The sequence below is a fragment of the Euleptes europaea genome, chromosome 3 (genome assembly GCF_029931775.1).
Source record: "Euleptes europaea isolate rEulEur1 chromosome 3, rEulEur1.hap1, whole genome shotgun sequence".
Lineage (NCBI taxonomy): Eukaryota > Metazoa > Chordata > Lepidosauria > Squamata > Sphaerodactylidae > Euleptes > Euleptes europaea.
Genome location: NC_079314.1, coordinates 41,498,624 through 41,524,559, shown reverse-complemented (window position 1 = coordinate 41,524,559; position 25,936 = coordinate 41,498,624). Strand labels below are relative to the sequence as shown.

Below are 25,936 nucleotides of genomic sequence, written 5' to 3'. Positions count from 1 at the left end.
CCCCTTATCCTCTACCCTCTCCCTTCTCTCTTTCCCACCTCCTAACCAACCTACCTTTTATCTGCCCCATCTTTAGCTATATTTATCTTTTACTTTTTTTATACCGCACCTTTCTCCACAATGAGGACCCAAAGCAACTTGCATCATTCTCCTCTCCTCCATTTTATCCTCACAAGAACCCCGTGTGGTATGTTAGTTTGAGAATGTGGGACTGGCCCAAAGGCACCCAGTGAATTTCTATAACACAGTGGGGATTCAAACCTGGGGCAGAGTCTGACACTCTACCCACTATACCACCCTGGCTTTTGTGAGGTGGCTGATGCAGAACTCCAGCAAGATTTGAGCCTGGGTGAGTTATGCAAGTTGCATGGTAGTGAGTTGCCTGGTGGTTGCTGCTAGGCCTAACCCCACTGGAGTCCTCCCATCAAGAGGCCAAAACAGCATTGGAAGGGGCCCTCCCCCTGCCTTTACTGCAGAAAGCAAGGCTTGAAGGCAAGCAATGCTGATATAGCTGCCTACCATCTCCCCCCCGCCACCGCCAATGGCCAGGAGCATTTGTTTCTTAAATGTACATGAGCTGCTTCTGCTATTTTGGAAGGGGAGGTTAGTCCTCCAATATGTTTCTTTTTTTTTTTTTTTTTAAGATTTCAGATTTTTCTGCAAATCTGGGTCTTTTTCATGTTTGTAGAAAGATCTGTCCTTTCTGTTTATGGCTCTAGTATCTGGCTTCAAGAACCCACAGATCTGGGACAGTTAAGAATTAGATATATTGATATAATCCCCCATCCTTAACCAACCAATCAATAAGGGAACTGGTCTGAAGTGAGTGTGTGTGTGACAGAGGAGAGAAAAATGCCTTGCTATATACTTGTACCATTTGAGTGGCACCAAAATATTCAAAAACCACACACAAATTAATTCTACAATTGTTTGCACATTTCATTATTTATTTTTCTCATAATGTAAAGGAGCAAAGAGACTGCAGAGCAATGAACAACCCCCCCCCAGCCACCACGCCTTCCTCCCTGAGCACCTATTAAAACCACATTATGCATTGTTTGCTTGTTTTCAAACCTACAGCTGAGGTCTTGCTAACTGGGAAAGAGGGTCTGGTCAGCACTACACACAGACATGCCGTGAACACCAAAGCAGCAAGCCTTGAGCCTGTGGGAAGCGACAAGGGCTGTCCATGACACCAATGGCTCAGCTGCTTTCTTGCAAAGCAGTGAAGAGAGGCGTAGTCCTCTCTCTCTCTCAAGTCTAACACAGAGCTGCGGCGGCTGCCAGTCCCAGCTTCAAAGTGGATAGTTTTGGTTCAGAGGACAGCACTATAAGCAGCAGAGCATCTACTAGAATGGATTGCAAAGGACATGACGCAAGCAGCATCAGCCGGCAGGAGGGAGAAGGATGGCATAGCTAAGAGGTGGCTGGACTCCAAATAATCAACCACAAGTCTGCTGAAGATAAATGTATTTAATTAAGTGACCCGACAAGACTGGCATTGTCTCAGTTGCGTGAGCACAATATAAAGATCAGATTTTCTCTTAGCTGGTGGTGTTAAAAACTTGTTCCCTGCCCACCGAACTGTAGCCTCCCATCTTGTTTCAGCTTCATGATTCTTCATCGTCTTGCTGATTTCTTTTCTGGCAGGACAACAGAGAAATTGATTAGATACCTTAGAGACAACTGCATTTAATGTTACAGCTTTCTAGAGAAGCTCAGTGCTCAAACATAAATAAGTATTAAAAAACAACAACATCTAGGGCACACACTAAAGCAACAGACATAGGATCCTTATTGACCCTTATTGGTTTTAGAAATTGAATAAAAATGACATTTCTGTCGTCTATCATTAGCAATTAAGATGCCCTTTGACCAACATCAACACACAGAATATACTCTTAAAAGCCACAGAATTCCAGGAAGCAAAGCAATTCTCAGAGGGCACTGAAATTCCATTTGTATTACCAGATTGTGCAATGAAATCTCCTTTTAAGTAGAGAAACTGAAGTCTAATGGTTTCTGGTTGAGTAGCTGAAGCCGACAACAGTATCATCTGAGCTGGTTCAAAGGTTGGCTCTTCATACTAGAAATTTCCTTGTTCAAACATTACTGTTTGAATGGAGCAATGGATCATTAAATATTACACGGTTTTCTACTCACTGTCCTGACATGGCTTGCCCCAGCAATTTCTGCCGAGACAGGATGTCTGGGTCGAGCGATGCATGCTTGCTAACAGATCCATGGGCCATGGGCTTGCTGGCTTATGCCAAGACTGGACCAGAATGGCCTTTCCCAATTTTTGTAGTCACTATTAACATAATTAGGTTCATCTTATAATCCAGTTCTTTTTAACACTTGCTAAAGATGTAGAAAAAGCTCAGCAGAGGAATTCACAGCCCCTTGGAAAACTCTCCAAGACGCTACCGCAGGCTTTGGAGCCAGGGACGCCATAATCTGCGGGCTCAAGTGTTTGGTGGGTTTTTAATTCAGAAAAACCGCTAAGGTACTCATCTGCAGGTAATGTGGGCAGGAGAGAGTTTTATACAACTACGAATCATGTGGGTAGTACATCGCTTTTATCCTTTGTGCAGATGCTATACCATGTTAGACCCCGGGTAGCCACCCCCAAGAAACCTCTGTGAAGCCTGAAGGCTCGTCTTGTTAGTAGACAAAGCCAGCCTCTAATGGGTACGTAAATCACACAGCAAAAGACTCCACCATTAACTCCACCGATGTTCTTTCCTTTTCTGCAGCCTCCATCAATGGAACAACGGCGAAGGACCCCATGAAATGTTACTGTTGAGATTTCAATCTCCCGTCTTTCATGTGCCTATTTAGTCTTTTCCTTGCACCTGCGGGGCACCACGATTAACCTCATTAGAAGTGCAGAGAAGCAAATAATTGATTTTGACAGCGAACCTTGATGCCTTCCACTGTGTAGTAACCATGCCCCATTAGCCAACAACAAACTGGCAACTAGTTGGCTCAGCAGAATACGTGCAAACCTGACCTAAGACTAGCTGAGGCAGGTAACCCTTTTGAGTGCCTTCCCTCCCCCACGGGACACACAGATGTCTTTAGTCCCACAATCACTCCTGACCCACAAAGGCTTTGGTGCTTTTTTTTTTTGCCTTCCATAGCTGAAGATAAAATCTCTCCATCGCAACATTTACTTACTAGTTTCAACAGGTCGATTAATTTGTGAACATCTTCTCCGGTGGAAAGATCGACAAAATCTTTGGGGAGTCGGTAGCTGAGGTAGGGACTTGGCTGGACAGTGAGGTTGCTGTTTGTGCAACAGAAGGAGGGACAGTCCTAAGGGAGGGGTGGGGAGAGAAGAAATAACCAGTAAACTCACTTCTTTGGTTGTAAAGGAAATGTGGTTAAGGCCGTACCTGGGGTTTCTATGAAATCTACTACGCTAAATAAGTAATCTGACAATATCTTTTGGAGTATGGTCATAGGTTGCACATCGTTTTCTCTTACGTGTACATTGGGTTGGAATCTGTGAAGGATTTCAGCTGAGGGAAAGGGACAATTTTCAACAATTCCCTCCCCCCTCCACCTCATGCAGTTTTGGGAGTTGCCTCTTCCTGCAGGAGCAAGATTTCGAGGGGCATTTTAGGCTGCAGCAAGGGGGATGGAAGGCAAGGAAGGTGTGCTTTGCTGAGCAGAAATGCGTAGTGGAATCCAAACCATTCTTTTAGGAAAACATCTCAAAACAAGCAGGAACCTGCAAGAACTTGTGGTGTGTATTCCATTTCCCTTTCTCCCACTATTTCCTCCTTCCCTTCCTTGAAAGCCCCCATAGCATCTCCCCCTTTCCTGTTTCCTTCTCTCCTTCCCATCCACCATCCAACCTACCTATCTCTCTTTTGGTTTCTGCCCTTCCCTACCCCTGGCACCCTCTGCCAGAGAAAACTATGGCTCAGTTGCGCAGTGGAGAAACTGCAAGGACTTGCAAGGGGCACCCAATTTCCCATCTCACCTTCCCTACACTATTTATTCTTTCCTTCCACCTGGCAATCCCCATATGCTTATCCTTCTCTACTTCTCAACCACCCACCCACCCAACTTTTACCTACTTCCCCATCTTTAGATACATTTAGTCTGAATAAGAGCAGGTTGAGGGGGTACATTATTGCTCTCTAAGCTGTCACTTAGAGGAGGGCAGGGAGTTGTTCCTGTTGGCAGCAGAAGATAGGGCTTGCAACTATGGCTATAAGTTACGGGTACCAACTGGACATCAGGAAAAATTTTTTTTACAGCAAGAGTAGTTCAGCAGTGGAATTGACTGCCTAGGGATGTGGTGAGCTCCCCACCCCCCTTGCAGTCTTCAAGCAGCAGCTGGATGAACACTTTTCAGGGATGCTCTAGGCTGATCCTGCATTGAGCAACGGGTTGTACGCGATGGCCTGTATGGCCCCTTCCAACTCTATGATTCTATGAATTATTATTTACTTCCTTTTTAGCCCACCTTTCTCCACAATGGGGATCTAAAGAAGCTTATATTATTCTCCTCTCCTCCATTTTATCCTTAGGGGAAAAAACCCCTTTGAGCAGTAGGGGATTGGGAGTGAGCCTCTGGAAAAGGGGCCTCTTCCTCAGCCCACCCTGGCCCTGCCTCCCAAATGAGGGACCCTGACATTTAAACTGAAAATGTGTAAATGGCTCAAGGCTACCCACTGAGTTTCCAGGACAGAACGGGGACCTGAGGTCCTAGTCTGAAACTCTAACCACTGTACTGTTCCACACTGGCTTTAGCGGGGTAGCTGCTGTTGAACAGCAGCAAGCAGCCAGTCCTGGGTGAGTCATGCAAGTCACCTGGTGGGAAGTCACCTGATGGTTGTGGCCAGGCCTGGCCCAATGACTCCTCCCTCAAAGGCCATAACCGACTCGGAAAGGACCCTGCCCACCCCAACCGCCTTAATGGCCTTTTTGGCCACATAAAAAGTATATTCCTCTTACCTGTTCCATGGCTGCTCCTTCACTCTGTTCATCATTCAGGTTATTCTCAGAGAGTATCTCCTCCCATGTAAAGAGCAGGGAATCCGTTACTTCACCAAAGGGATTAAAATCAATTAGCCACACCCTTCCCTGAAGACAAAAAAGACAGTTAAAGGAAAAACATGTTCATTCATATAAAATAAAGGTAAAAGAAAATTTAAAGTATATCAATGCCAGTTACCATCAGAGCTTCATCGTCCATTTAATGCACCTACATTTGACAGCATTTTCAGATCTCAATACAGAAGATGCTGCACAGGCCTGCTTTATCAGAGAGGGTGTCTGTTCTTAGAGCTCATTCATACAAGCACAGAAAAGTTCATTTATCCCATTCTTCTGTGTGTACTCTTTCAAATGACATCTTAGAAACCGATTAAAAGATGCCATAATTGGGGATGCTGCCATTTTTTCATACTACAAAACATCTGGAACTAGAGATGAGTCAGTATTTAGGATTAATCATGCCCTGGAAATCTATTTATAGCCAAGTAGCCCTAATTAAAGATCACAAGACTGATAGGTGAACAGAGGGGGACAAGTACATAATTGACAAGAAGGTCCTGAGACTGGTGCTGATGGAACTCTGGGGGTGGTGGAGAGTGCTGTCTTGTTGCAGCCAACTTAAGATGACCCCTTAGGGTTTTCAAGGCAAGAGATGTTCAGAGATGGTCTGCCATCGCCTGCCTCTGCATAGCAACCCTGGACTTCCTGGGAGGTCTCCCATCCAAATAGTAACCAGGGCCAACCCTGCTTAGCTTCCAAGATCTGACAAGATTGGGCTAGCCTGGACTATCCAGGTCATGGCATGATGGAATTCGGGCACTCCCTTAACAGTACCTAAGAGGTTGGAAGCAGACCTCAGGCCCACACAAATAAGTCCTTCCTCCTGTATTGATTGCAGTTAGGGATACACTGGTAAAGTCATGAACCATGCCCAATGTTCAAACAATCAGAGGAAAGGTAAGCAGTCCTGTAATGAAAGCCACGAGCCTCACCCCCCTCAATTTTAGCCCCTCTGACTGGTCCTCATAAGCCATGCCCTAAGGACTGTTCCTATAGGGTGCTGCACACTTTTTAATGCTATTTTGGAGTAAATGTGAGTCAGGATTATGTGGGCATGGGCACAACATTCAGGAAAGTGCCTTGGAATTTGATGTCCATACCAAGACCCACAACTTCATACCCCCTCTTTATCTGTACTGAACTGTGAGAAATAAGACAGTTTTCTGAAGGAGAATTTGCAGCAGTGATAACCTTCTTCCTCCCTTTGTTCTTGCAATGTTTGAGTTGGCAGAGTCCACACAACCCCACTAATGCTGGGTATGCCCTGCAGAGATGCCGCCAGAAAAGAGGCATCCACTGAGATCCTGGATGGATGGCCTAGCATGGCCGGGATGCAGAATGGATTGCTCCTTTCATGAATCAGGCTCCCCCTGGCCAGCGAGATATCCACACCGGCCTGTCTCCTCTCCCATTCCTGATAGAGAACAGTGAGTCAACTCACAAACTAGTGAACTTCCTCCTTCATAAACTAGCAAGGCTTTTGGCATTGGTCTGTTTGATGCCGTGAAGATGCTCTGGGAATTTTTAACAACTCTAGGCTGCATCCTCCCTCTTGTCCCCCCCCCCCTTTGCTGGTATAGGATGAGAAGAGAGGAAGATTCCATTAACTAAGCTGATGCTGAAATCTCCATGAACTACTTGCAAGAAATCTAGCTCAGTTCAATAGCACACAATACACTTGTGTGGATTTTACTGCCCCTCTCCTTTTCACCTCCATCACTGGCAAACATTACAACCAATATGGAGTTTAGCTTAACAGCAGCTCTGGATTACAGAGGTAAAAATACCTGAATAGGTTTAAAAATAAATCTCAGTGGAGTTTGAATCACTGAGCACTGAACAGCTGGTGGCTGTTATCCTTGGGCTGGATCCCATAAATACCTAAAAAAGGGGGATCTCTCTAGAGAGGCTCAAGGAGCCTCTAGTGTCAAGGGAAGGATCCTTCCTTTGCAGGGAAGTGCCTCCACTAACCAACAGATCCATGGGATCCAATTCTACCTAACAGGGCATTTCCATGGAGAGAGGCAGTCTACCTTTGAGTGATAAGAATGAACAGTGTAGAGCAGGAGAGAAAACTTTTAAATAAGTAACTGCTGCATTTGAAGGGCCAAGATGGCAAGGCAGGCATTAGGACTCCAACATCAAGGTCAGCCACTGGCCCACCAACCTCTTCCACAGGTGGTTTTTTTATTGTTAGCCTTTCCTAGCATGCCCTTTTCTAGCAAACGGCACCTTCTAGCAAATGACACCCGAAGATGTCTGCATTGGGGAACTTTGCTACTCTAACAATTACAAACAAAGATAATGGACAGATTTGGTCATCAGAAAGACATCATAGGTGGTAAACTTTGCTCTACTTTGAGATTCTCTGACCAGCCTTGGTCAACTTTTATACATGCAATTTCTTGACCAGTTCTGAATCCTTGACGGAAAGATTCTACACTGTGTGGAACACCTATCCCTCTGTTTATATGCAAGGCAATTTTTTCCTGCTGGTATGCATCATACAAGCTCCTCTCTGCTGCTCGAAGGGCATTCCTCTTTGAAATGAGGCTTCAGAGATCTGGCAAACCACACTTGGATGGCAACTGCCTCCCCCCACTGGAAATTTTGCTAGCTCTGCCAGAGTTGTTCAAGGAAGAAGGAAGTTCTGCGGTCCTAATAGTAGGGTTTTGCTCTTTCCTACACAGACGCCAAATGACTTTGGGCAACTGCCAGCAGCTCAGATAAACAAAGACTAGCTCATCAAGGTTCCACAAGGGTCCGTGTAAACCCTAAACATCTTTGCTCTGTCACAGAAGAGTGGAAAGATCAAGCTAATATTAGGATTTTTGATGTGTTTAGGCAGTTGAGTACATTTCTCTGGCTTTGCCTCTATTGTCACAGTGTTAATAATAGCCAAGGGTTGTTCTGGACATGTACACAGAAACCTCCCGGTAGGAAAGCCCTCCCCTCTGGGTTAACTGACTCAGCCATCTCTGGGACTGCTTATTAATCTGCTCAATCTCCTTGCGTCAATGCAGAGGGAACATGCAGATGGTAAAATTGTCCGCTGAATGCACAAGGATCCTTATTGGCCATGCCCCATCATTCAGAAATGTTTGTCGTGCCAAGGCATGCTTTAGACATGCACACCTCGATTATAAACACATTTTAAGTAAATTGCAGCCATTTCAATGAGAACATACATAGAAGTGAATTTGCTTAGCACTGCAGAAAGCCTGACTACCAGAGGCAAACATCTTTCATGAGCAGAAGCATTCGGCATAAGCTAAGAGACATAACTATTTACTCCTTTTATTTATTTACTTCATTTATACCCTGCCTTTCTCCCCAATGGAGACCCAAAGCAGTTTACATTATTCTCCTCTCTTCCATTTTATCCTCACAACAACCCTGCAAGGTAGATTGTCTCAGTGTGCACAACTGGCCCAAGGCTATCCAGCAACAGGAGTCAAACACGAATTTCCCAAATCTGAGTCCAGCACTCTAACCACTACACCACCTTGGCTCTCATACCTGAACTGGGCCACAGAGAAGCTGAGCATTACTATACAGCCCAGTCACTGTTCACTTCCTCAAATAAGGCAGAAAAAAATGATATTAAATTGTATCACAACAAAACACTCCAATACAGTGGCAACCACAACCACATTTCGGCTGAATCAAAACCTAGGGTCTGTACCATCACGGTTGTCAGGTATTGTCTCTTTCAGAACTTTGCGGCACTTATGAGAGAAAGCCACCAATCATATCAGAAAATTATTGGGGAATGATTGCTTCTAAAAAAGGCAGAAGCCCTGCAGTTATTCGACTGCTAATGTTGCTATGCAACAATGTGGTCAGTTTTAGAAATTCTTGGCTATTTAAGCAGTAATAATAACAGTAATAATAATAGTAACAATTCACTCTGAATAATGAATTTGCTTAGCCAAAAGAGGTGTGTGAAAAATGTGGGCAGAGGTAAAAAGCAAGATTGGACATGATATGCTCAAACTGGCAACTTGGCATTTATAGGAATGCAGCCCAGTTAGTATATAAACAAAGTCTATTAGCTTTTGATGATCAACAGGGAGTGACAAAAAGAATACAAACACAAGACAATGATTTTACAGGCCACAACTGTCCAGATCAGCAAAATTTATTTGCCTGCCCGGGCATCGAGGGAAGCAAACTATTCGCCTTCAGTATTTTCTTCTTCATCATAACACTGGGCCTATGGATTGGGTGGCTCAGGGCCAATTTACATAACCATCAGATTTCTTAAGTAAACTGTAGTGCTACGGGTCATAGGACTGCATGTATGAATGCTCTACCCGCCCAAACCTCAGGCATAGAGAAAATAAACAAGGCACAGAGAAGAGCTTAACCAAGCATTCTTCCTGCTATACTATACTTAGGGAGGCTGATGAGGGGGGGGGGAGAGAGATATAAACACACCAGGCCTGAAGTCATACATCCTAAGAAAAGCTTTGTGACACGTTTCCACTGATTGAATAAATTGGTCCTAAATTTGGCAGGGCTGTTTTAGGCCACAATTTTAAATCTTTGTGTGACTGGCAGCTTAAAACGGCTCATAAGAACATAAGAAAAGCCATGCTGTATCAGACCAAGGCCCATGAAGTCCAGCAGTCTGTCCACACAGTAGCCAACCAGGTGCCTCTAGGAAGTCCACAAACAAGACAACTGCAGAAGAATCATGCCTGTGTTCCATGGGATCTAATATAATAAGCATGCTCCTCCGATCCTGGAGAGAGTAGGAATGCGTCATGACTAGTATACATTTTAACTAGTATCCATGAATACCCCTCTCCTCCATGAACATGTCCACCCCCTCTCTTCCATTAGCTCTACCTCTCTTTCATTCATTTATTCGTTTCATCCATATTAGTCTATTCCAGGAACAAGACCATTGGAGAAGTGAAGATTATCTTGCAATCACAGAGATGGAACATCAGTTTTGGCCAGAGAATCTGTGAAAGACCATTTTCCCTGTTTGTAATCAAAAAATAACCCACTGCTATGGTTTACCTTGAATGCCAAGGCAGAACCCAGGGCTAAGATATATTTCTCTTCATCTCGCAGGGGGTACCAGCTTTGGTATAGAAAAAAGATAACTAAAGAATATTGCAAACCCAACCGGCTACTGTTCACTTACCCAGCTGTCCCTGTAGACATCAAACACAACTGAAAGAAAGGAGAAAAAACAAGAAGTTGAACAAGTACCTTTACTGTGCTTATAGTCCACAAAGTTGAAGCTCAAGGCCGATTTCTGTGCTTGCAGGCCAAGGCCCCCTTCCTCACATTACACAGGCAGCGTAGGAGGAGCGTGCCCCTTTCTTCATCACCAGAGTGAAGTGAGAGGCTCCGAGACACATGGGAGGAATGTCCCCCTCTGCCACCTTTACCCTCTTGGAAAGCAAGCCCCCCCCCCCACCTTGGCAAGAGGAAGAAAGGTGGGCACAGCAGCAACTTGGACACAACCAGCACAATGCAAAGTGGTGGCCAAAAATGTTTAAACAGGGAAAGGTAAAGTACGAAAGCACCGTACTTGCATTTGCAAACTCATATATAAATGCAGGTACACTTGACAGGGATTCATGATCTGGCTCCTCTGCTAGTCTACACGTGGTAACAAATGTGGGTTTGCTACGAGCTTTAGTGAATAACATGAGGTTGAGGGTGGAATAAAGAATTCCATGATCAATGCCATAGTATGGATTGTATTGTATGTCTGCCTTAGCACTGTTATTACGACTTTGTGTGTGTAAAGTGCCATCAAGTCTCAGCTGAGTTATGACAACCCCATAGGGTTTTCAAGGCAAGAGACTTACAAAGGTGGCTTGCCGTTGCCTTCCTCTGCATGGTGACCCTGGAATTCCTCTGTGGTCTACCGTCCAAATATTTACCAGGGCCGACCCTGTTTAGCTTCGAGATCTGATGAGATCAGGCTTGCCTGGGCCATTCAGGTCAGGTCATTCCGTCTTTAATGACTTTATTTATTCACACACCTACATCCCACTTTCCTTCCTCAATGGAGACCCAAAGTGGCTGACATCATTCTCCCCTTTCTCCATTTTACCCTCACAACAAGTCCTGTGACTTCAGCTGGGTTGAGAGGGTGTGGCTGGCCTAAGGTCATCCAGCAAGCTTTCATGACTAGGGATTTGAACTTGTCTCTCCCAGATCCTAGTCCAATACTAACCACTACACCAAAGCTGGCTCTCATTTTACGCTTGTCATCTTTCAAGAGGAAGGGGGTAGTCTTCCCCATTCCACAGTACTAGGGACCACAGCAACTACAGTGGAGTATCCCTCATCCGCTGAGGCAACCCACTGAGCAGTGGACCAGAAGCATCTCAGCAAGGGAGTGAGGGTGTGACGTAAAACTAACCAACTAACTAAATCTGAATCCCACTGATTGCAACTGGATTTCAACCTACTTAAACTTACTGGAATTATACCCAGTGTTACAAATGTATGGTTTTCTGGTTAACTGCATGTGCTACATAAGAGTTCCTTTTCAATCTCTGATGAAGCATGATAGCCCCTCACAGGAAATTCCTGGAGGCACTGACCTTCCTTGACCCTCCGGCATTTCCTGCTAAACATTCCCAGGAAATTTTGTTCCCAAGCTAGTTAGCTGAGAGTGTTGTGTTATTCACTTTCTTAGTCCCAAGTGGCTAAGTTCAAATGTTCCTCCACTACAGCCTGTAAAACTACAGCTCTGTAAAAAGGAAAAAAAAAGTATTTCTGTGGACCAAGCAGCAGTTTATCTGGAAACAACTGGATAACTTCTAGGTCAGTAAAAGTGCTATCATACGTTCATATGCGTGACTGAACCATATATAAAAAAAGGTAAAGGTCCCCTGTGCAAGCACCGGGTCATTCCTGACCCGTGGGGTGACGTCACATCCTGACGTTTCCAAGGCAGACTTTGTTTATGGGGTGGTTTGCCAGTGCCTTCCCCAGTCGTCTTCCCTTTACCCCCAGCAAGCTGGGTACTCATTTTACCGACCTCGGAAGGATGGAAGGCTGAGTCAACCTTGAGCCGGCTACCTGAAACCAACTTCTGTTGGGATTGAACTCAAGTCGTGGGCAGAGCTTGAACTGCAGTACTGCAGCTAACATAATCTCTCTCATGTTGAATATCACATTATAGCGCCAAGCCATGCAGGAGGTCAACAGTTTGTGAAGAGACATTTTGGAGCCACCATGGAAGTCACAAGCTTTTGATTGTTTCCTTCTGGATGCATAACACAATGCCTACTGTAGCCTTTCTAAAACCTTACTGTAAAAAACTGTGCGTGAGCACAGGAAATGTCTTTGAAACTTCTAGGGCAGTTTTTCACAAGGCTGAACAACTTTAAAGCGCACCGCAGTTTGCCTGTACGCAGGGCAAGCAGCTGCATTAGAAGCTTCAAATGATACCTGGGACTACATGTGCGATTTCCCCCCCCCCCTTCCCACTCCTATACTTGTTTACTTATCCTGTAACTTCTGGTTTGGTTGGGTGATTTCAGTGGCATCAAAGACTGCCTCGAGGGTTCCTGGGGCACCCATGCAGGCCTGCAGCCCTGGCTCTTTTCGGCTGATGGGCATCCACCAAGGTCAGCGGGTTAGAAGAGCAGGGCATTCCAGTCCCCAGAAGCAATCTGGAAGACAACCTTTAACTTCTAAAAAGCACCAATTCTTTTCAAACATTAGTTGAAAGGATACTTACAGTCTTCGTCGAAGAATTTATATTGTATGTGTTTCTTGAAAAACTCCTGTATACATCTACAGATCTCTTCCTTTTGTTTGGAGATGTGCTCGTAGTACTGAGTGTAGTCCCGCTGGGATATACCTGCCAGGAAAAATCATATCAGCCTGCAGAGCTAGTGCAAGACTGAGCAGAAATGGTGTCCACAGTGAGAAGCCCAAAATATGTTTGCAGTGAGATTTCCTTTGACAGACATGAAAAAAAGACAGCTCAGTGTTTCTTCATTTTCTTTACTGACACTCACAAAAGCCTCAGATAGTTTTTCTTAAAAGACAGATCCAATGGGATGCCAGCCAAATTTGATTTGTTTATAAACCATCCTTTTTCTTTTAAAAAGCTTTTGTTTTATAATCCCTTTTCTTTTATAAACACTGGGTATTGGGAGCTACTGTTGAGATACAATGCCTGAAAATTTCTCACTGAGATTACTGGAAATTTGGCAGTACTTCTTTTAGAAAGTGAAATTGAGTGTTTTAACATTGGCACCAAAGGGGAAGCCATTCCTGTGTTGCACATCCTTAGAGAGCATGCCTAATTTGCGTGATTCCGAGAGCGCGAGAGAGAGCGCGAGAGAGGACACGAGCCCGTTTTAATACTACAACAGCCAGAAAGGGACGGTGGACAGATCATGCTCCAAGATCTTCAAGAGGAAGGTCACACCACTTATTGCGAACAAGCCTTAAAACCCTCAACAAAATCAAGAACCATTTACCACATACTCACCTATAAGCTTGTTTTCCTTTACAAAACACCTGAATTCTGCTCCGGGAATTAATTCACACCATTTTCGCAGCACAAGCTGTTGGAGGGAAAACAGAAATTTAAAAAAAGATTTCAAAATTATTAATGAGTATAAAATACAAATACATTCTCGGCATCCATTAGCTTAGCAAGCCAACGGAAAGAGCTGAAATGATATTTTGGGAGCAATCTTAAGCAGGTGTACTCAGAAGGAAGTCCCATCTTACTGAATGGGACTTATTCCCAGGAAAAGTGTTTTTGGGACTGCACCCTTTGTCACTTTTTCTCTTTGAGAAACGGTAATTTCAGTCTTTCTACAGCTCCATTAAGAACATTTGCTGCCACAAGAGGTTGTTAAGCCCCTAGCTTAAAAGGAGGCTAGAAAAAAGGCCCGAAGGAGGCTAGAAAAAAGGCCCGAAGGATGGGCCCATCAGTAACTAACTGGGGCCTCCACCAAGAAAGGCGGGGGAGCCACTGAACAGCAGATGACCATCACCACACCCTGCTCACAATCACCCAGAGGCCTTTAGCTGACCACTTTTTGTAAAAAGAGTAAGTGGTGTGAATTCAGCCAAAGCGGCAGGGACAATTATTTAGGCAGACAGAGGGCATTCAAGGTAATCAAAAGACGTTTGCACTGTCCTTTGTGATTGGGTAACTGAGGGCATTCTCCTTTTCAGCGGCATTACGCAAACATGAAAATAAAGCTTGAGTTGTAATGTAGTTGACCCGATATGCAAAAGTCAGCCTAGAAAGAGGAACTTCCTCTTACCTCGTACTGCAAGCTGGGGTCTGGGGAATCATCGTTACAATGGATAAACCTGAAACAAAGCAAATACGCTAGACCTGTTTTCCATTAACGTTTTCAGAGCAAGATCCACGAGGACGGACGTCAGAATGAAAACAATGCTAGCCGTATCCTGGAAAATATCAATCACAAAGCAAAAACTAGATATGGAAAGGAACACGGCACTCTTCCTTCACCGCCCATGCACTGTTGCACATGGCACTACACAATGTGCATATTAATAACATAGCAAGGAAATGTATTTCAAGCCAGACTGGCTTTGAAGGAAAACAAACGTGCATTGATTAGAAGCCTTCTTCCATCAACAAGCTGTTTTTGGGGACTGGGCTAGGCAATGGGACTCCCCTTTCCAGCATACAAGTGAGCTTGACTGTTGCAACTCTGAATGCTGCATGGAATGTGGTTGCAGGAATTTCAGAGGCACCAGATCATGAGTGGAATCTGCTCATCTATATAGCTGCCTTTTTGAGAAGGTTTTAAAAAAAAGAAAAAGAAAGGGTTGTAATTCCTTATTCTCCCCCCACTGCACTCCATTCCAAACATGTTTTTCAGGCAACCTCTTATCCAGGCATCTTACAGGCTGGATACACTGCATTTCAACAACAATACTACAAAATGTGCAGCATGTAGAGGTTACAATGCTGGACAAGAGCTGGGTGAAAATCCCCACCCAGCCAAGAGCTCACTAAGCGACCTTGGGACAATCTCTCTCTCTGCCTAACCTACCTCACAGGGCTATTGTGAGGGCAAAACAGAGATGGGGGAGCCCTGAGATCCTGAAATGACAGGAAAATCACATTTACACTTGGGAAGCTTTGTAACATTTCAAAAGGGGAGGAAGCTAAATTTGAATCGACACAAATACTCCTCCTCTGCAAAAGCTAGGTTTTTCTTCAGAACTCTGGGAATCCCTGGTAGCTCTGGCAAGGCACACCATGTTTAAACAACAACAACAACAACCTCCCCATGCCAGCTGCACACTGCCATCTCCTGGAGGCTTAAGGCATGTGCAGTTCAGCCAGACCTGGCTCCCACAGTCATTCAACGATCCCTTGAGAGGACTGCAGCAAAATATAAGAGTAATAGATGAGAGCTGCCCCCTTTAAAAGACTTCAGTTTCATCTACTTGGGTTACCGCACTTTGTATTCCCAGCGATGGATTAAGAGTTTGAAAATGGTATAAAAAACATCGCTTTAAAAGGGTTTTTGGATACCACGGCTTATAAATGGTTGGAAGACGTCTTCACAGCTAAAGGGGCCAAACAAAGTGCGAACAGTATTTTTTATACCATTTTCAGACTCTTAATACATCGCTGGGAATACAAGTGCGGTAGCCGCCTGTTCTGGCTTCTTCAAGCCTTCTCAAGTGGAAAACAGTTCAGGTGGCAGCAGGATCTGGATCCCAGCACTTGGGAGTCTCTTAACACTGTAAGGTATTCCCCCCCCTTAAATAAAAAAAAACATTCAGCTCTGAAAATACTTGGTTTCAAAGCATTATAGCAACCCCAAAGTAGCCAAAGTAAGGTTAACGTTCTCTAGCCTTACACAATGATTAATATTGAACAACACTAGTCAGGTCACTCGCATATCCCTAGGAAAACCAACAGCCCCATCTGAGGAGGAGAAACAACAGGCCCCCACACTTGTGTGTGAAACTAACATCTGAGACCAATGACCCAAGTCCTGATGCTCTCCTAGGAAGCCTTGCTTGAAGCTTCACATGACCCTCCAGCTACAGAGACCCTTGTCGGGACAGACTGCGGCTCCCCCATTCATACTCCACTTGGGGCAGAGCCTGGAACGAAAGGAAGGGCACAGTTGAGCTCTGCCGTTTGCTAGAGCCACGCGTCTGATGCCTCAGAGGTGTCCATAGTCCTGGAGATCTTATTTGCCCCCTCCTGCGGCCTACTCAACAACAATCCACTGCCTGCTCTCATTACTTTCTGTTGCAAGCCACCAGTATCTCGCATTACCCCTCCACAGGCTTCTTGCCAACCCTGGCAGGATTTTCTAGACACCCGAGGGACCTTGCCAGGTACCACAGGATGTGTCCTTCGTATACTGACACTGTGTGAACAACAATTTCCTACCATGTCAGTACAGAAAAGTGTGTAACGGCCTACACACGTTTCCCCTACAGAGAAGTGATGTCTATTAAACGAACAAAATGATGGACAGTCACGTGTGCATTCTTAAGACAGCACAGAAATCCAGTAGCGGTGGAAGTTTAGCATTTTCTTCACCAGACTGTTCTAGCCTAAAAAGAAATCTTGCAATTTATTATGCCACTCAGGAACATAAAATAAATTTAGTGTAATCATATTTCCATTTACATTGCCATTCGTTTGAGCTGTTAAACTCGAAAACTTTCCCTATGCAACTAAATATAGCCCTAAGGCATTTTTTCTTCCCCCCCCCGAAATTATAAACCTTCTCACGCACAATAAATAATGCACTCAATTTTCACCTGCTCAGCACTTTACACTTCTGCATGACAATTACATTTTTAATTTTCTCTTGCCGGGGGCTATGAAACTTAATCAATACCTTAATAAACGGTGACGGTTTTGCAGTTCATCAAATCTACTCACTCTGGCTCCAACTGGCTCTATTCATGCGAAGTTAAGAATACCACGAAGAGCCACAGCCAGACTCCCAGTGAAATATTTCAATGCCTTGTATTTTCCCCAGTGTCTCCAGAGGTAAGCTTTGCAGAGTGGAATACAAACAATTGTGCTGAAGTATAACTGTGCCTCAGAGAAACTGAAGTGGCCGGGATTCTGCATCCAAGGTAGCAACAGCATCTACTTGGGCTCACATATTGTACTTCAGGAAGGTCCTTTATGGCCTGATCCCAAGAACTGGGCTGACCTTCCTCGGGCACTTCAGGAACAGGTTTTTCTGGGAGGGACAGAAGAGCGCTTCAAGAACGTTGCAGCACAACACTATGCAGTTATTCCAGTCTTAGCCCAAGTGATTTCAGTGGACTCAGGCTGGAGCAACATTGTCAGTGCATTCCTGAGAAGCGCCAGCTGCTGTGCCCAAAAGCCTTTGAAGGCCAGCAACGGCCTCTGCAGGCGCAATGGCCCACAGCACCGGCGTGCAGGACCGGACGCCAGTCGGTGCGCCCGGATGCCGACGGAGCCTGCCGCCAGCATCCAGACACCGGCAAAGGCCGCGGAGGCAACCCAGAAGGCATTCCCGGGGCGTAACGGCGTCCCGGGAGGCGTTCCTGGGGTGTTACGGCACCAGCCGGGGGGGGGGGGGGAGGGCGAGGCCACCATTAGGTGCCCTCCTAAGCCGTTATGGCTTAGGTATGCCCTTTTATTTTTGCAGACCAATATGCAGGGGGGACTGAACGTCAGCTGAGTGATATGGAGGTAGCTTAACGACTGAGGGGATCATTCACATCCCTGTTTTTAAGAAAATGTCCACACATTTCCTGTTTTCCTGGTAAATAAAGGAGCCTTAGACTACAAGTACAGACTCAATTTTCTAGACCTTGTGAACCTTCCCCAACATTCTGGATCATAAGAGTCAGAGAGAGCCAAATTATCAAATTAGATACAGAAAAACTTGTGGCCACACCTCCAAACAAGGACGGTGATGATGCATAAGGGCAGGAAAATGTATTAAAATGAAAACTACCATGCGAGGCCAAACCAAAAATCTATCTCATTGAGCATCCTGTTTCCAAAAGGGCAAGAAAAATGCCTCTGTGAAGCTCACTAGCTGGCATGAAAGCAAGAAAGCTCCCCTATTATGTACCCAGCACTTGGCATTGAGAAAAATGCAATATAGAGGGTCTAGTTAGCTACTGAGGCCTATTCCAGGGGTATTGAATTCATTTGTTTCGAGGGCCAGATATGACATAAATGTCACTTTGTTGGGCCAGGCCATGTGTACTATAAAATTTAAAGCCAGGTACCTGAGGTAAAAACTTTATAGAAAACACAGGCAAAGCCAATTAATGATATTTTTTACTTTTTAACTAAAAATACAAATATGCTTAACACAATAACACTCTTACAGTATTTTCTTTTAATTAATAGTCTTTGACCATCGACACCTCGGGACGGGGGTGTGGTGGCTGCCTTGGCTGGTTTGCGGGCCGGATAAGAGCTCTCAAGGGGCCGATTTGGCCCCCGGGCCTTATGTTTGACACCCCTGGCCTATTCTGTGCATGGGATTGAATCCTTGCTTTAAAGAGTGCACGCATTCAAAGTGTGCACAGGTATATCAGCCAATATGTATTGGCAGAAGCAATCTTGTAGCTATCGTTGGGCACATCTTCCCAAAAATGATGGCGCTCTCCAGTCAGCACTAGAGACAACAAAGCTTTAAAATTTTAGAAGAAAACAGATGCAGTTGAGGAAGCAAAGTTGCAGTAAGATGAACAAAAGAATATCATGACTGGCAAAAAACTCTCAGCTGATCGACAGTAACATCCAGTTTGAACAGCAGCCAAAAATCCACATTTTCAAAACTAGAAGGGATTAAAAAACAAAAAAGCTGAAAAATCATGAGCAAGAGCACACCACACACTGAGATTCTCCCTAATATCTCCCAAAATAATTTGAGAAAAAAGTCAGGCCTTCAGAAATCAGATCATATGATACAATTATACTTACGGCTGAGTTAAATCTCGAGTAATGAAGTCCGAACTCTTGAAAAGCAGGAAGATTTCACTGATGCATTTACACTTCAAGGAGCTATTCATCGCTATCCAGTAGGCATCCTAAAGGATGGAGGTTTATTTCAAACGTACGCAAAAGTAACTTCCAAGCATTTATCACAGTTGAGACCCACTGGGAAGCCAGTGGGGATAGGGCACTGTATTCCAATGGATGAGCCCTGCTTGGCACTGAAGTGACTGGGTGCCTTGGACAAGTGAATGGCTCTTAGCCTAACTCAGGTGAACACTGTGTTCCCGTTTTATCCTTATAACATGGGACAGCTCTACATAGTACATCATATATTCCCTAGAGAAATACACATGAGATCAAGATCAGGAAATTCCGTTTGGGATGCTGGACTGCAACTCCATCAAAGTTTGCCACTTCCCCTTTCACAAGTGCCTCCTAAGAATTGCTGAGCATGGACTAATGATTGAAGTGCAACTGGACAGCTTTCCATACTAAAGAAAAGCCACCTCTCTTAAGCTCAAGACCTTTGGTCAAAGGAGCTAGTAAACAAATGGAAATGGAAAAGCCATCTCTGCTGCTTTATAATCCACTGAATGAAACACAGCTGGGCTGCAGTTAATTATTTTACAGCCTGATCCAAAATATCCTCATGTGAAAATGAGATCAGTGGGACACTCTTCCGTGTAAGCCAGCACGGCCTGCAGCCCTAACGCCAAAGGCACTGCACAACATATTTGGTGCTCAAGGCTGTAGATCTCTGCCAACATCGTCAGATTTGGAAACTGTACAGATTGATGTATTCTACGGTATCTAACAGCAGCTAGGTAATCTGAAGCTGAGATTGGCCAGGAAATCAAAATTCATATTTCTGGATAAGTCTACTAGACCCAGCTCCTGTTATTTTAAAAAATTCTTATCATGCAAAAAAGGGAATTGGAGAACACTGGCCACTCCTTACTGGGCTAAATGTGAAACATTTGCCCCTGCAAGGAGAAATCAGCTTTTGCTCCCCTTTCTCTTGGCAGCAGCATAGTTCTCTTTTTGAATTCCAGGCAGCTCAGAGCATTACTGATTTTTTTAAAAACAACAACAACACATATTTAAGTTTATTGTAGGGTTGAATTCACGATCTCACCCTTGGAGCACTCCAGTTGAGCTTGGGGAAAACGCTGCCTCCCAGGGCACTGATGGCTTCTTGAACTTTCAGTGCAAAATCAGGGAATTCTGGGGCCTGGGTACAGAGAGAGATTGCAGGAAGAAATAAACAGGGTTCAAAGGGATTCTGGCCGGGACTTACAGGCAGGGCCATTACAGAAAAGCTACCGCTTTAAACAACCGTTGCATTTTACCTTCAGAATTTCAGCTTAACAAACAATTCAGAAACTTGACTTTTTTCCCTCCTGCAGGTTTTCAGTCTCAACTGACCTAGCCCCAGCCCCAATCTGGATTTTGAAGTCCTATGCAACCAAAACTTTTCTGCATTTGTTCAAAATGCAGAAAGGAATTATAACAATGAATCCAAACTATTCACACCAGACAGTGAATGACAACAGCAGCTGTAATAATTGTACACACCAAAGTGCTACAGAAAAAAGAACACTGCCTATCCACATTCTCTCTCTCTCTCTGTGTGATGCTCAGAGCACAAAAAATGGAAGGCAGGAAATTAGCGAGAAGGTGGGAAAGGAAAGGCCGAGAACAATCCGATGCTTTGCCCCACCCCACATCCCAACACAGGACCTGGGGTGGGGGGTGGGGCGCCAAAGGTCTCCATCTCCTTTCCTTACTTATCCTTGAGGTCCCTGTTGTAAGCAACACAAGGGCTCCTTCACAGCAGGCCTCGTCCGAGGAAACGGCTGCCCGGTGCAGGAGTGCTAAGGTTGGTGTGTGTGTGTGTGTCAAAGGGGATATGGTGTAACAGAAGAATAATGGAACATCCTACCCATGAAATCCTTGAAACCATCCCTTTGGATGACAAATAAAAATACAGGATTTTTTCATGGGAATTATTATTTTCTGGGGACAATACTACTTTATCCCTTCCAGTGTCCAAAGCACTTTACACGCATTACCACAGCAGTCCACGCTACAGCCTTCTATGGTAGACCAGTATGATTAGTTCTATGTTGCAGAGGTCAGAGCCCCAAAGAACAAGTTCATGGTGTAGACGGGACTTGGACCAGCAACCCCCTGGATCATTCCTCAGCCTTTGTACTCACGCTATTTTACCCCAGGTAAAATGTGAGCATGTGACTACCCAGAGGGTTAAGATGTTCATCAACTATTACCAGATGAAAACCATTCACACCATTTACAGTTTTGCAGGGGATCATGTACCTGATGGTGCACATCAATGCTTAAGAGAGCTTGACGGACACCAGCTTGTGCCAGGGCTCTCATAAGGTACGTTTGCCAGATCTTTCTGCCTCAAGAGTAATGTGTTAGTGAGATCTGATATATTTCCTCAAAAAGACTCCACAAAATAAACAACAGGTTCAGTTACAAAGGGCATTCTTCTCGACTGCACAAAGTGCCCAAAGACACTTCCAGTAGGTGAAGGAACTTGTCTATGAGGTACACAAAACATTCTCCAATTTGATTTCTGTTATGCCTATTTCAGTCCCCTACCCCAATTTTACATGAAATAGCATGACAAGCGACGGTCTTTTCTAAAAACAAGTGGAGTTCAGTTTCAATTTCTTACCAAAGAGGTCATTTCTGCTACAGCTCTGTGTCAGCACCAACGGTGAACAAAATGAACCCTTCGGACTATTAATTCAACCCTTCAGTTCAGCTGTATTTAACAACCACCATTCCCAGAAATAAAAATTCCATAGAGAGTTTTACCGTAAGCGTTGTAGTGTTCTCATCATCAGACCACTGAAGAAGGAAGACAAAAAAAAAAAAAAAAAAAATGTTAACTTTCTCCCCCTTAAAAGTGAACCCTGTCCATGTTTCTGCCTGGAAATGGCAACTAATCTTTCTGCAAGCTCCCCAACACAGTTGGAAGTCACAATCACCTCCATCTGCAAGCCAGGGGAATAGAGAATAAAATTGCTGATATCATACTGCCCTTGTACAAATCTATGGTGAGACCACACATGGACTACTGTGTACAGTTCTGGTCACCACACCTAAAAAAGGATATTGCAGAGCTTGAGAGGGTGCAGAGAAGAGCAACCAAAATGATCAGGGAACTGGAGCAACTGCCCTATGAGGAGCAATTGAAACGCTTGGGGCTCTTTAGCTTGGAAAGAAGGCAGTTAAGGGGAGACATGACAGATCTATAATATTATGCACGGTTAGGAAAGAGTGGACCAGGAGAAGCTTTTCTCCCTCTCTCATAATACTAGAACGTGGGGTCATCTGCTGAATCTGGAGGGTGAGAGATTCAAAACTGATAAAAGGAAATATTTCTTTACATAACGCATAGTTAAATTGTGGAACTCCCTGCGTCAGGATGTGGTGATGGCTGCCAACTTGGAAGGCTTTAAGAGGAGTGGACATGGTCATGGAGGAGTATTCATGGCTACTAGTCAAATTGGTTACTAGTCATGATGCATACCTATTCTCTCCAGGATCAGAGGAGCATGCCGAATATATTAGGTGCTATGAAACACAGGAAGACTGCTGCTGCAGTTGTCTTGTTTGTGGCTTCCTAGAGGCACCTTGTTGGCCACTGTGTGAACAAACTGCTGGACTTGATGGGCTTTGGTCTGATCCAGCATGGCCTTTCTTATGTTCTTAGGGGAGGGGGGGGGGAAGAAAACAACAAAACCACTTGGGTGCCAGAGTCTCCTGACAGCAACAATCCCAAGCAACTCTCCCTCTTGGACTTGGCAGACATCCCTCCCAACGCAAAACAAAAAAGGCCCACAAAGCCTGTATATGCCATTGCTCGGGAAGTGATACTGCATAAAGCACAGAAATCACAGGAGTCAGTAGCTGCTCCCTTTCCACAGTGGCCACTTCTGGGGCCAGGAGGACCACAGGCCAGTTCAGTAGAGGCCCATTTCCAACCTCCTTCAGATCAGGCCACCATGAACCGGATAGCCTAGGCTAGCTGTGATGGCTCTGGCTGAGAAAGACCACCAATGCTCTGAGCCAGACAAAAGGGAACAAAGAAAGGGGCAACAACTCAGACCTCGGAGGAAACCTAGGAAGAGGCTACAAGACAGTTACTGGGAGGGTGGCCAGCTTACAACCAGGAGGCTACCAGGAGGCAGCAAGCAGGATTCCAGGTGCCCCAAATGAGCAGATTTAACAAACAAACAAAAAGAGTTGAAAAAGCCACCATTGCCAAATCTCCCAAATTTAATGGTTGCAGCCTACATTGGGGGAGAGATGAGAAGAATGTCAATAAGATCTTGCAAATAAAGTTCCCGCCATCTGTACAAACCTGCACTTCCTCTGCCTCATCGCCATCTTCTTGGGAATGGGTTGGGAGGTCTTCCCTAAAAAACAAAAGCGGGAAGACTGAAACCCCCTCAACTCTCAGCGAGCAATGACTTTATTACCTTAAGAACTTAGGCTTGACCCCCACTTCAGTTCTGTAGCACACAGCAGCTGAACTGGTGGGATTATCTTAGCAAGTCTCTCGGTCATCGGACCATGCAACTGAATGGACACAAAGCATGAAAGCTCGCAGATGGACATTCAAGGCCCTGACCTTCCTCAAGCCCTTCTCCCTGCCTTTTATTTCTAAGCCTCTTCCGGATTTCCACATTTGGCCATGAGGGCCTCAGGAGGCACCCACTCAGCACTTTTATCTTGCTCCATATGAGTCAAAAGAGTACATTTGCACCCTTCACTTGAGGGAGACAATCACAAAACCCACTGGGTGTATGTGTTAAGTGCTGTCAAGTCGCTTATGACTCATGGCGACCTTATGAATCAATGTCCTCCAAAACGTCCTGTCGTTAACAGCCTTGCTCAGATCTCGCAAACTGAGGGCCGTGGCGTCATAGATGGAGTCAATCCATCTCATGTTGAGTCTGCCTCTTTTCCTGCTGCCTTCAACTTCTCCTAGCAGGATTGTATTTTCCAGTGACTCTTGTACTCTGATCTGATCACATTTTGAGAAGACAATAGCCTCAGTTTAGTCATTTTAGCTTCTAGGGACAGTTCAGGCTTGATTTGTCTCCAGACAAAAAGCAATGGGACTATGTTCATTCCTTTGGCTTGTCTGGAGCAAGAAATCGATTCTTTGAGTGCACTGAGAAAAGCACTTTGGCTGGGACACTTCTCTCCGTCTCTCAGACTCTTTAACAAATAGAAAATAGGCTTGTCTCCCTGTACCCCATACAACTGCTTTCCCCAGTTACAGCCAGCAAGTAAATATACAAAACTTTAAAACCATTATCACTATGACATCAGGAGAAAACTTTTCTGTCTTCAGCAAGCTGTTAATTAGGTTACTGCTGTCAATTCCCATCCCCGTCCACTCCATATATTGATGGTTTATCTCTTGGGTCTTCTTGGTTTACTTCTGCTGTTGCTTTTAAATTAATTTTAGAGCCATTTTGGCTTTTTGTGTCAAACACTGCATCCCTTATGATGCTGTGAACTGTCTTAGGTGTGAATGCAGAGCGGTGGTACAGGCATATTTTAAATCCAATTAAACAAATAAATCAGGGCAGGACACCTGGATGCTCTGCAGTCACAGTCTGAGCCACTGCTCCACATTTGTTTTAAAATTAGAAATTTTTAAGTATGATTCACCCTACCCTAATCCATGCTCACCACTTATTTGGAAGCTGGGAGAAAAAAAAGTTTCAAAAGTCAAGAGCACGCCATTCATATTTAACTTTAAAATATATGTAGCGTGATGGAAAGTGCCATCAAGTCTCAGCCAACTTGTGGCGACCCCACAGGGAAGAGACAAACAGAGGTGGTTTGCTGTTGCTTGCCTCTGCATAGCAACCCTGGGCTTCCTTGGTGGTCTCCCATCCAAGAATTAACCAAGGCTGACCCTACTTACCTTCTGAGATCTGATGACATCGGGCTAGTCTGGGCCATCCAGGTTAGGGATTAAAATATTTATTACCTCTGAAAGACACAGACTCTTACCTTCCTGAAACAACCAGAGTCCCATCATCCAGTAGGTAATCTTTCACGTTCTGCGGCAGTGGAAGTACGATGCTGAAGAAATAACAAAACACACTTTGAGCATGACACATACACACACACAAAAATAGCAGAATTCCCTGTGATCTGTGCAGTTACTTGTTGTTAGTCTTCCGCTCACATGATCATCTTAAAGGGCAAAAAAGGAGGAAAATCTCCTATTGTTCTATCTAAGATGACAGTAAATATGACAACATACACACTTATGTACGTATGCATGTGTGGTGTTTTCTTCTACCAAAGCTGAGGCATGGTATTAACCACTGTAGATATTTTTGAAGTTTTACTCATTGACGTTGAGTGTCTGGAAAAAGATGAGGGAACAAGGAAATGGCATACTTCCTAGCCTTCTCTCCCAAACACATAGCTTAAGAAACGCCCCCCACCCATCTGCCAGGGCCTCTCTCTCACCTGCGGATAGTCTGGCTCTTGAAACGTGGATACCAGACGGAGAACTGACAGTTCAGCACCTGCTCCTTCTTCATCCTGCCCCTCCTTTTACAGTGCCTTTGCAGTGTGCAAGACTAGATACCAAATCTGGAAAGAAAAATGGGGGAGGGGGGAGAACCCACCTCAGTAATTCCTTAAGCTAGTACAAGTCTCAACCCCCATGACAAATACAGAAAAAAGGGAGATGGCAGGCACACCTTTAACTTAGGCTCTGAACATTCTGACGTGACCCCACCAACTGTCAAACAAGTGGAAATGGCAGCCATACCCTGCATGGGGAAGAATAAAGCTACACTCAAGCTGTATTGCTCCATTTTACTCTGAGAAATT

At 44.7% G+C, this 25,936-nt stretch overlaps 1 protein-coding gene across 1 annotated transcript; it reads right to left on the bottom strand.

Annotated features, from left to right (window-relative positions):
* Positions 1-1,610: 1,610 nt before the first annotated feature.
* On the bottom strand, positions 1,611-25,662 carry CDC123 (cell division cycle 123). The gene is made up of 13 exons (XM_056847035.1): positions 25,568-25,662; positions 25,100-25,171; positions 23,430-23,484; positions 21,878-21,910; positions 20,166-20,261; positions 19,016-19,122; positions 14,349-14,397; positions 13,559-13,634; positions 12,797-12,919; positions 10,232-10,260; positions 4,972-5,100; positions 3,181-3,318; positions 1,611-1,643 (listed from the first exon to the last, which is right to left on the bottom strand). Exons 1-13 carry the CDS (start codon positions 25,639-25,641, stop codon positions 1,611-1,613), a joined length of 1,014 nt encoding a protein of 337 aa, XP_056703013.1. The 5' UTR covers positions 25,642-25,662.
* Positions 25,663-25,936: the final 274 nt, after the last annotated feature.